A 12,122-nucleotide genomic window follows, 5' to 3' on the forward strand; every position below is an offset into this window, starting at 1 on the left:
TTCGACGCGACGTTTAAATGAAGTACGCTCGACTTTTTATGTTGAAGAAAACGTACGAGTATTATTTTAGATTACTTTGAAAATTAATTTACAACCGTTTGTGAGTTCGTATTTCGCTGGTAATCGAGTGAAGTTGACGCAGGCCGCCCCCGCGCTCCCCTCCAGGCTCCTTGCTCGTAACCAACTTCATGCGTGTTATATGTGCAGATGTGTCGATAGATGGCGTTAGCATGTATTTGTATGTAGCCGATAGATGGCGTTAACAACAGCTTAAAATTATAAATTAAAAATGAACCAACATCAATTTTCACGAAAGTAATTTTATTACAACTTGTGACATATAGTAATGACAATTATTTGTATGAATATTTACACGATATGTACATTTTTACAAATTAATTAATTACATAATTAATGGTATACAAACAGTAAACCTTAGGAGTCGCCTTGCGATAAAAAAATTACACCTTAATAAATTCATCGTTACAACCCTAGGCCGAATCAACCGTTTCAACTCACACACAATTGTGTACAGAAAACGCAAGGGATTTTAAACATTCACGAATCAGGAACGATGGTCCTCTCTCAACCTAAAGCTAACGGTGCGACGGGAGCCGGCGGCGGCGGGACAGGGCTCGGGTCCCGCGGCCGCCCGCGCGGCGATCTAGTCGATGGAGACGATGAGCGTGTCCTCCTCCGGGAGGCCGGCGGGGGCGCGCCGCGCCGGCACTCAGAGGCGCGAGTGCGACAGCCCGTTGGGCGCCAGCAGCGGCGCCAGCGTGGCCGGCCGCGCCTCCAGCGGCAGCGCCTCGCTGGCCGCCACCGAGCGCGACGTCAGCGCCGTGGACGCCTCCGAGCGCGAGCCGCCCGCGCCCGCCGCCGGCCCGCGCGCCTGCTCCAGCGCCTTGGCCTGCGCGCGCGCCGCGCCGCCGCCTCGCTTGCGCGGGATCACGCTGTTCTCCACGTGCAGCGTCGCGTTCACGTCCTTGCCCGCGGCGCACGTGCACGCCTTCAGGAAACTCTTCTTGAAGTTGTCGGACAGGAACGCGTACAGAATCGGATTCATGGCGGAGTTGCTGTAGCTGAAGCACGCGGCGACCAGGAACACCGTGATCGTGATGCGGCTCGCGCACTCTCGCGGCGGCGAGTAGATCAGGGCCACCTGGAACGCCCAGTATGGCAACCAGCAGAGGACGTATACCGCTATCACGGTGAGCACCAACTTTGTGACTTTTCTGTGAGATCGCTTCTTCTCTTTGGACTTGTTCTTTGGACCGACAGTCTTTAGTTTTCGGATGACGAGGCAGTAAAAGACGAAGATCAGAGTCAGCGGAGCGGCGAAGCCGAGTGCGAACGAGTAGAGCGTGAACGAGGTTTGGCCTTTGCTGAACTCCTGCTCGGGCCACACGATGTTGCAGGACAGGCCGTTCTCCGTCGGTATGAGTGTGGTGTACATGAATATTGGAGTCATGACGAGAGCTGACGCGGTCCAGGCGGCCGCGGACACGACCCTGGACACGAACGGGGTCCGCAGTCGAGGAGCAGCTATGGGATGGCAGACGGCGATGTATCTGTCGGCGCTCATGATGCAGAGGAATATACTGCTGGTGAACTGGTTGATACCGGTGGAGATCATGTACGCTTTGCACATAAAGCGTCCGAAAGGCCAGGAGCGGAGCGACATTGTGACAATGAGGAAGGGGATTCCGATGAGGAAGCACTCGTCGGCGATAGCCAGGTTCACGATGTACATGTTGGTGACGGTCTGCATCTTGGAGTAGCGCAGCACGACGTAGATGACGAGCGTGTTGCCCAGCAGCCCCACCACGCACACCAGCGCGTACAGCACCTGCGTGACCACGTACACCACGGGCAGGTTGATGTTGGGGCAGTTCTCGAAGGTGCCGTTGTACGTGCCGTTGTAGTCGTACGACTCGTTGGTCGCGTGGTACATTTCCACGTCCTCTAACTCCATATTGATGGCAAAATGGTTCTCTTGAAGAATGAAGATACTTTTAGGAAGATGCTCACCTGAAACAAAATAAATATGCGTATTACATTAAATACCTAATAAATAAAAACAATAGTTCATTCATGAAACCGCACGCCATCCGATTTATAAAGTAGGTATATAATAGCATTATATTACTATTGATCGAACCATTTTGCTCGAAATTAATTAGGTTATTCGAGGTTATTACTCCTGACATTATCAAAATAACTGAACTGATATCTGAATTCACAAATGTCAAGTGGTGCCCTTTGAGGGCTTAATCCGTAATAACCGCTAAAAGCGCTTACAGTGGAGGCGCGCGGTGGGCGTAGCGCGTAGTAGGCTCGGGCAGTGCACTGGCAACAAACTTTACGCCACGTGCAAGCGACTGTTTGACAGATTCTTGAAGTGAATACTTACTAAAGTGTTTTCTCACTCGAGATCAAATCAAATTAAGGAAATTAATCAAAAGACACAAATACAATTTAATTACAACTGTTCAGACTTGATTCGGGAACAAAGACTTAGGCTGACTTGCACCATCTTATTTTAACAAATGTCAAAATTTTGTTAAACTCCATACAAAAAACACCGGTTATTGCTAAATTTACGGTTAAAGTAAGTTGGTGCAACTCGGCCTTAGTGTCCTCGCGCATTAGGCGACCTACCTGGTCACGTGGCTTGGTCGCCGCCGGCGCGAAAAGACACTAGAGGTTTTTAGGGCTAAGTAAATTAAATGTATAATATTTGAAAAATAAAAAGTTGTCTCTTCGGATTTTTAATATCAACCAAATTATATGTGACCCAATATTACCCACTTGGAGTGGGCTTTCTAAACCTTTCTGTGTTGTTGTGCCAGGTGTCGACTTACATTTTGTGTTGGTGAGCGGATTATTTCTTCGGTTCGAGGAAGTTATTCGGGGCCCTGGAACAATAGTAAAAGGGATTATATTAATGTCGGTAGTCGAGTAATCGGATTTGTTTTATCGAGCGGTGACGATTAATGCTAAATACCTAAGTACTTTCACGATAAGCCTGATTAAGCCCGAAGAACAATAGAGAAAGAAGGTCGTGTATAAATTCCTTGATTTTTTTCACAAAAACATACCTAGTTTGAAATTATTTAATTTAAGAATATTATTTTTGCTACAAATTGGGAAGCGTTGTTAATATTTAATTATAAATAATTATTTTAATATGATTTACAAATATCTAAAAGTATCAAAGAAAATTCTTTTTAAACTTTAGGTCAGTGCACGATGTTAATACCAGTAAATAATCGCATCATTCCGCTTGCTAACAGTGGCTGTATTTCGAAAATCATGTCTAGCCCAAGACTATCTTTAACCGATTCGTACAGAATTAGAACGGGTGCGAGCATGGTGTCGACAGACGGGCACTGTGCGGCCCTTGTCAATCGCTGTCAGTCAGTCCTCAAGCGCGGACACTGATGGACGCACTCGCAGGCGGCTGGGGTACTGCTTCAGTGTCTGCTGGCAGTGCTGGCTTATAAACGAATGGCGCATACAGAAGTGCGACACAGTCATTTCAAGAAACGTTTTATTAACAAATACAGCGGTTTGAGGTTGATAATTTATCGAAGGAAGGAAGGCAATTTTTAGAATATTAACTTACATGCGTCATCAGATTACTTGTATGAACAATTGTTGACTTGCAAACCCTATTGTAATGAGGGCTATCGTTTTTATACTTAACAGTTGGCACCCCTGGCGATTGACAGGACCTTACTCTACAGTGGCGCCATCTTGATGAGTGCAAATGCGATAGTCCTCCTACCACTTTAGCGCTCACCAGCCAGCGCCACTGTCTTCGCTACTAGCAAGTGACAGGATCTCACTCTACAGTGGCGCCAACTGGTGAGCGCTAAAACGATAGCCCTCATTGTTGCATTCCTCATAATATTTCACCTCAAAATCATTAGTGTGCGGAGAAAATAGATGTTATGCCATGCCTGGCTCACTCCGCGCGGTACATCCGATAATTACCTACAGCGAAGCGCCCCGCCGGCGGGTATTATATCAGTCGAGTGTCACGCGCGCGCTCGTCAGGACGCTGGCGTGCGTTGTAGTATGATTATAATTCTATGATCGAAGTATTATTTAAAAATGGACATAAAGAGAAAGAAATATTATTGTGCGGCGCCGCGGCGTTCGGGTGTTTAAATTCGAAAAGAAATCTACCGGATTTATCTTTTTTTTCGCTTCCCAAAGATGCTGAAAGGTATGTTGGCCATGTAGGTAATTAATAATTCTTAGGATAGTATAGGAACCTAACCTACCATGACTACTGCTCAGAATGCGTTCGTTCGTTTCAGCCAAAAATGACGTCCACTGCTGGACAAAGGCCTCTCCCAAGGTTTTCCATAATGAATACGTACTTACCTACATACGTACCTCATTACAAATAAGTAGATTAATTATTTTTTTACTAGACACTACTAGACAGCAACCCTAACAGCGTAAGAAGAGTTCAGAGGCACGCGATAGAAAGAGACAAAACTTGTAGGTGAATAAAATTGTAGGTACGTAGTGCTGTGCGAGCTGAATTCCACTGTAACGCGTCGTAGCAAGACTCGCATTTATTTAAATCGTCTTGCGGAGTAATCCTTAGTACCTGTACTATTACTTATTCTGTGGTTATGCTCGCGTAAATAATAATAATAATAATAATAAGATTTATTTATTTCTCACACAAAAATACAGGATACAATATACAATACATTAAAGAAAACTCATTAATGATTGTGTGAGACCGGAGCCTGAGCTAGGTAAATGAATACCTGTGTTACAGGTCACCGGGCCCCCACCACCACGGATTTGAGCAAGTATGTATAGCTAGCAAAGGCGAGAACATAAAATACTAATAGATTAAATAATTTCTACAAGAGAAATGATAATCTAACCAAAATTCTATATTAAAAATTATATTAATTTAAATTGTATTATCAGATATAAATTAAATTGAATTGAAATATTAAACAAAATTGAAATAATATAAATTAAATTGAGTTGATATAAATAAAATTTAATTGATATAAAATTAAATGCGCGCGCGCCGCTCCCGGCGTTTGATTGTTGACTCGTGCTTTTTGTTTACGTGAATATTGATAATTTACGGCCTGAATAAAATTAATAATTGCTTCTACAGGTACCTACTGGGTTACTGACAGACCTAATTTACATGCGTAAAAAACGCTTGCTTTAATAGCTATAGTTTTTTGGCGCTTTTCGTGTTATAAATCGCGGTGAGCCGGATTACTCAAAACTTTCTTACTTCGAACGCTTTGTTTTAAAACAAAAAAAAACCCTTTCTATGAAACTTGACAGAGCAACGTGTTAGTCAAATACTGCAGTAAATCATGTAGTATTTTAGGTTACTCGCATATTTTATTTATTTGCGTATATCACCGTTTGTAACAGTTTCCTTTTTTTTTAAATATTTTTATCTCAAGACCTGTCTGGAAAAGTGATAGCGTATAAGATGTGTTGATGTAGGTAATCCTCATTTTGTTTAGTTTTTTTATGATTTATTAAAGAGTACGTTCTAGATCGAAGTTTAATGTTCTGTTATAAGTTACGGCCAGCAACATAATTCACTGTCGTCAATATTTGCGGCCGAGCCGAGATTGATGCGCGCGCGCAGCCGTTGTTGCGCCCGTATTTATAAACGGTGCGCGGTGTTTTAATCTCGCTGCTGTTCTAAACACGTTACGGGCGGCCTACGTAAACATTTTTTGAGCGATGTACGGAATAAACATGGCATATAGGTATTGCGACTTGAGTACGTAGGAAGGTAGATTGTATTTGTGCAAAAATTTTATTTCTTAAAGGTTTACAGGTTTAGGTACACGTACTTAGGACCTACAGCTTGAAATGTATATTATGAAAAATAACATAATTTAAGATTGGAGAGCAGTCACCCGGCAAACGAAGGGTCCTAGGGTCATTTCCCACCTTAGGCAATTCGTTTTTTTCAAAATATACACAAAATAATAGAATCAGGCCATTTAGACCTACTCGTATAATAACTAAAGGGGTAACTTTTTAATGTTAATTCAATAGATATTTACTTTTCACTTCAATATTCTGGAAAAGCTTTAAGTTCCTGTTACTTCGAACGATAACTTCTTATCTTAGTTTTTTAATTGACGAGAATTCGACGAAACTTAATTTCTTTGTTTTAATTTACTTTTGATAGGAAACGATAAATGGTTAATTTTCCGCGAAAACCAATTTTTGTTTCGAACAAAAGTATCGCGTCAAACAATAGGACTGTTGTGCTTTATAGGGTTCCGTATCTTAAGGAAAAATTATGGTCTATTAGTTATTTAAGATACATTTTTATTTAAGATTTAAACTAATTTTCAAACTCATGATTTTGGAGGTAAGTATTATTAGATAAAAGCACACGTTTAAAATCTTGGCCAAGAACTTGCAACGATACAAAACTTGTGTTTCTGTTTTCAAAAGTAAGTTGTTATAACTTTAAGGTTAAGGTTTAACTTTTAAAGCATATTACACTTATACGTTAGTAACGAATNTACCTAACGAATCCCATTATCCGGTTTTAGCGCCAATTTTTGAAAATTATTCACTTGTGTAAACTGTAACCATTAAAGCTCTAAGAAACCATATTTTATTAATTATGATTTGAAATAATCTGAAGTTCAATTTGCATCAACAGTTTTTGCTGTTGGCAAGTGAATATTTTCCGCGGTCATTCAGCTGCTGTTAGCGAGTGTTGCTGACAGCTAATTACAGGGTTCCTCGGGTTGCGTCCAATGAGCACTTGCTAATTGATCACATTCATCGGCATTGTTCACGCAGGCGTCTGTTTTAACAATACCTTCCAAATGAAATAGTAAACGACCGAACTTCATGAGCTTGCTCACTTATTTATCACACGTTAGTATACCGAACCCAGAAAAATACTTGTTCGACATTTTTACGCATTATATTTTGCCATGAAACACAGATGGAATGAATGGAGAATCATGAATGCTTTCACACACGATCCGTTGTTTTTATCGCACCCTTGCCGATGCTGCAGAGAATGTATACGTTGGAACTTAATTTGACAGTGAACAAACACTTATGCCTCAAATCAGTAGCATCAAGAAAATCACCAATCTTTATCTATCTCAGTTTTTCCCAAATTAAAAATTTTCTAACATTAACGAAATTTTCATATTTCTTTCATGTATTACAAGATGATTAATTTTGCTAGAATCAATATAAACAATTGAATTTCAATATAAACACTAGGTTCTGTTGGTTTAGTCAACTCACCTACAAATGTGAAGCGTCAGCAGCCTCATCACGGGCGGACCTGGAACAACAAACGTGGGCAGTTTAATTTAGTTACGGCCAGCACGAGCCTCATCCAGTTCCCATTAGTTCGACTTATTGAACTTCATTATTGTTGTTTGATGTTGTCCAAATTAGACGACTGTTTTGCTAACATTTGAGTTTGATTGAAATTATGTTCAAATAGTTCTTTAATTACTTTACGTGAATACTGTTTTAGTAGATTAATTAATAATTTAACGATAAAGGAAGAAAGATTTCGTTATTTTAAATGTGAACCATTCAACTTGATTAACGTAATTTTATTTAGAGAGGAAAAACAATATAAAAAGTTGATTTAAAAGCTTATTGTTAAATGAAAAGGGTCGAACTTAATTTGGTATTTTCAACTCTTGGGCGTCTGAGTTTGCGGCGTCTGAAAAAGTTAGTGAGGTCATCCAAACAATTAAGTTAATTATTTTTTCCTTCCTAACAAACATCTCTATTTAAATGAAATTGGAAAAGGAAACCTCATTAAAATACTCATCAATGGAAAGCACTAACAATAAAGATTTTGTAGTTACACGTTATAATAATGGGCAACGTATCTAATCTCGCCTGTTGATTCACAATGCCTTTTTATTTGCTTTTATTACATTAAATTTATTTTTCTGCTTATAGAAATACATTAACAAGGCATCTGCGTCAGGGCAAATAAATTTTTCACTTTATAAATCTCATAAAAAATACATGAGTCGTGAAAAGTGTGAACGAGAATAAAATATAATGGCATTAGCTATGCTTAGCTCAATCTAATCCCCTCAAGATAACACCAATTTGTTATTCAAAACTTATTAGTCTCGCCGCGCCCCGTCGTTCGCTGCATTATAATATCACTGAGCGATCCCGTCGCGTGCTAGTGCGCCGCTGTTTGAATAGATCAAGTGTTCTACAGAATATTACGTCGTCAAAAAGTCATCAGTCCCTTTTTATAGACTATTAATTTTGTGATTACGAAGCGTAAAATTTTTAAGTTCGAGACAAACATTTGGAAATTGCTGAAAATACGTGACGAAGTTCAAGTCAATCAATGTTTGCTACTTAGAATTATTTTACCTTAGCTTTTAGCTACCTTAGAAAATATATTGCCCTCCTACACTGTCATTAGGTGATCAAAACCAAACATTTACCGTCTCCATCACAACGACGTTTATCTGCTTTACAAAAGGTTTTTCTCAAAGAAAAGAAAATGTTTCCTTGTAAATCCTTTTTTTATCAGTCTGCGAGTTATCAGGGCGTCGCAGGAAATTACATTGATTCGTCCCAAATGCGCGGGAAACAATAATCGCCCGCTCCCGGCAGAGGGCGCTTTTTGGGCAATTTCCCGCGCGTCGATTAGATTTGCATTTGTCGCGACGAGAGCAAGGCCCGGTTTCCACCAAGACGGAGAGAAGCGGAGACAATAAGAGATGTGTTTTGAATTCGTTATTTCCACATCTCTTTCCGCTCAGTCTCGGTGGAAATGGATCGAGCGGAGAGGAGAGATGTGCCTCTAAGGCTCCGAACCGCACCTTACGAGTATGTTGTTTCATGGTTAAAGTAAGATGTAAGATGGTGCAACCCAGCAACAACGTCCCTTTTGCCATGCATATATTAGAATCTGAATATTATACATAAATATTTTAAGGGAACTTGAATAAAAAATAATATCGATCATCGTGACAGACGAATAATGAATATAATAATAAACCAAAAGGTTTTCTTGTTCATTTTCCTTACACGTGTAGTAATAAACGGTTATTTTACCTCGTTTTGTACTTTCTTTTATTATAATACAGTGGCAAATCAAGATAAAGTAAGTCTGCGGGCACGAAACTGGCGACCCGAGCGATGGCGGGGCGACGCGATGGCGGAGCAGCGGCGATTGAAAGAAAGAAAGAAAAATTGTTTATTTGGTTCAAACATAGTAATTTTACACAATTTGGATAGTAATTATAAGTAAATTGTTGAACCAAAATGGCTCCTACTCAGCTTGTATCATATTCCGTAAAGAACATGATGCTGGTATTCTGTAGGAACCATTTTGAAAAGAGCGTCACCAGGGACGCAATAAACATTGGCATTTCACCATAAACATTATATAAACTTTTATATAAAAATGTAACACTTAACAATATGAAATAAATTCTACTCTTTATTGCTTAAAAAATACCTAGATTTTTCTGGCGCATTGTACTCTCTTAGGTGAGCATGTGAGCGTGTTGTGTACTATGAGTGTATTTGTGTGAGCGTGTGTGAAGCAGGCAGAAAATAATAACAATAATAATATCTACATTACTTTAAAGCTACTCAAACACCGGATTGCAATAATACTCCTCATCGCCGCCTCACCGCCGTCGCGTCACCCCGCCATCGCTCGGCCGTCGCCAGTTTCGTGCCCGCAGACTAAGTGGTTATTGCTGATATTTGAATGACAGCAAAAGCGATCTCACTAGACCTAGACACTCTCAGTTTATAAATTCGTTCAGAAGTCTGATTCTAAATTAAACTCGTAACCCAGGGAACTGTGGAGATATACATTAAAGCCAGCAATCTGAGATAAAGCCGAACAAACGCCTAGATCCGAGCAAACAGACTAACGATGTACGCAGCACATTTGCAAATATGACGGTTATCTTTATTTGCGCATAACACGCGCTCGTACTTCCTTGTGTCTTCGCGCGAAGGTAATAAATCATTCCTACTCGTACACGGAAAGAAATGTACAATTCAATGTTAGCAACATTGTCTTTTTTATTTTAATACTCTGTACTATTATCTAGTTACACACCGTACCTATGCAGTGATGNGTTACACACCGTATGCAGTGATAAATTTGAACCTGATGATGATGTTTATATTATGTTTCTACAGTTTTGACATAAACATCGTCGAGTCTCATAAAGCTTTAACCTATAGTAATCTATACTAATATTATAAATGCGAAAGTAACTCTGTCTGTCTGTCTCTGTTTCACGGCTAAACCACTGAACCGATTTTTATGAAATTTGGCATAGAGATAGTTTGAGTCCCGGGAAAGGACATAGGATAGTTTTTATCCCGGTTTTTGAAACAGAGACGCGCGCGATTAAGTTTTTCTGTGGCAGACAAAATTCCACGCGAGCTAGTCAACAATAAACGTCTCATAAAACCTCAGTCTAAGTCTCGGAGTATTTTGACAACAAATTAAATCAAAAGTTGTGGAACAATTGAGACTTCATGATTAAAGTATAGCTTAAATAATTTCCTTAGAAGAACGTAATTTGATGAGTATGTTCCTATTTTGCGAAGTTTTAAACTGACTTGAGCCGCGTTCAAAACAAAATCTGGGAAGATAAGTGAGTTTGCGCACCGGTGCGTGGGGAACGTGGAAAGCGTATTATTTGTTATACCTATAGCTTATGCACAAAGTTTAAATGTAATATGTAAATGTATAAACGTGTGTTGTTTTACACAAACATGCAGAGTTTTGTTAAAAAAATAAAAAGATCCTGTGAAGGCACTTCCTCGTGTATCTCTTTATTGTACTACCATTACTTAATGAGTTTGATGAAGTATGTGTAAATAATATTAATTTTCTACATTTATTTAGTTGAATAGTGAAAGTTTGTGATGGCTTAAGTAGTTTTATGAAAAGCAGCTGATTTTCTGCAACGAAAGAGATTAACTTTCATTTAACTTCCAATGATTTTTCAAATCACTTATTATGCAATTTACTAGGTTAAGCTATGCTATAAAGTTAGTTTAAGACTAGACTATAAAATTAGATTAGTTTTAGATTATTTCTTATTTTATCTCGAATGATAAATAATGGAATCTGTAATTTGCACCGCCCTGTACGTGTAGGTGTTAAACTGTGGCGATGGCGAAAGGAGCGCGTCTCGACAGCGCGCAAGATTTATGAACCAGAAGTACACAGAAAGGGTTAGAGATAACTGACGCGGTTATATTTTATTTGGTGCCTTGAACGCTACCCTTATTATCTTCCTAATTTACAGTTCAAGTTCAAAACACGCATAGTTGTGCTTTTGTTAATTTGTAAAAGTAATTTAGCACTTTCATGATTGAAATCAACGCGACATTTATTATGCTCCAATAACCTAAGCGCGACTCATTAACTTACAAACTCCATCTATCCTTTATTACACCATAATAATGTACTGCCTCGCAATGACTGCAAAGTTGCAGCTCAATCTAATTTAAAAAATGCGTCAAAGTGAACTTGCAAAAGTTGACTACCCGCAGACATCGTAACGGATGGAAACATAAACTCGGAAAAGCTTGTAAAAATACATCAGTCACTTAAAATGTCTGAATTTCAGTTTAACAAAACGCAGATCTGTGACAACCAACTCCGTTTCATCCATATGAAAAACGAGCAGTTTCACTTCCAAGTAGTTTCCAACTCGCGAACTTTCCTCCTCACTTTTCAATCATCATTCATCATCATCATTTCAGCCACAGGACGTCCACTGCTGAACATAGGCCTCCCCCAATGACTTCCACATCGCACGGTTGGTAGCGGCCTGCATCCAGCGCCTTCCCGCTACCTTTATCAGGTCATCGGTCCACCTTGTGGGTGGACGTCCCACGCTGCGTTTTCCGGTACGTGGCCTCCATTCCAGAACCTTGCTGCCCCATCGGCCGTCAGTTCTGCGTACTATGTGCCCAGCCCACTGCCACTTCAGCTTGCTGATCCGTCGGGCTATGTCAGCGACTTTAGTTCGTTTACGGATCTCCTCATTTCTGATTCGATCTCGTAAAGAAACACCGAGCATAGCCCT

General features: G+C 40.0%; 1 protein-coding gene across 1 annotated transcript in view; it reads right to left on the reverse strand.

The window, feature by feature from the left end:
• Positions 1–395: 395 nt before the first annotated feature.
• NGR-A1 (neuropeptide receptor A1) overlaps positions 396–12,122 on the reverse strand; it is a 127,549-nt gene continuing 115,822 nt past the window's right edge. The window contains exons 4-6 of the mRNA XM_028311727.1: positions 7,303–7,342; positions 2,865–2,918; positions 396–2,031 (exon numbers count right to left, since the gene is read on the reverse strand). Of these exons, the coding sequence (XP_028167528.1) occupies positions 731–1,975 (1,245 nt within the window). The 5' untranslated portion in view covers positions 1,976–2,031; positions 2,865–2,918; positions 7,303–7,342 and the 3' untranslated portion in view covers positions 396–730. The remainder of the gene's footprint in view (positions 2,032–2,864; positions 2,919–7,302; positions 7,343–12,122) is intronic.

This window comes from Ostrinia furnacalis, unplaced genomic scaffold (genome assembly GCF_004193835.3).
Source record: "Ostrinia furnacalis isolate ACB-3 unplaced genomic scaffold, ASM419383v2 OfSCF3544, whole genome shotgun sequence".
In the NCBI taxonomy this organism is placed as follows: Eukaryota; Metazoa; Arthropoda; class Insecta; order Lepidoptera; family Crambidae; genus Ostrinia; species Ostrinia furnacalis.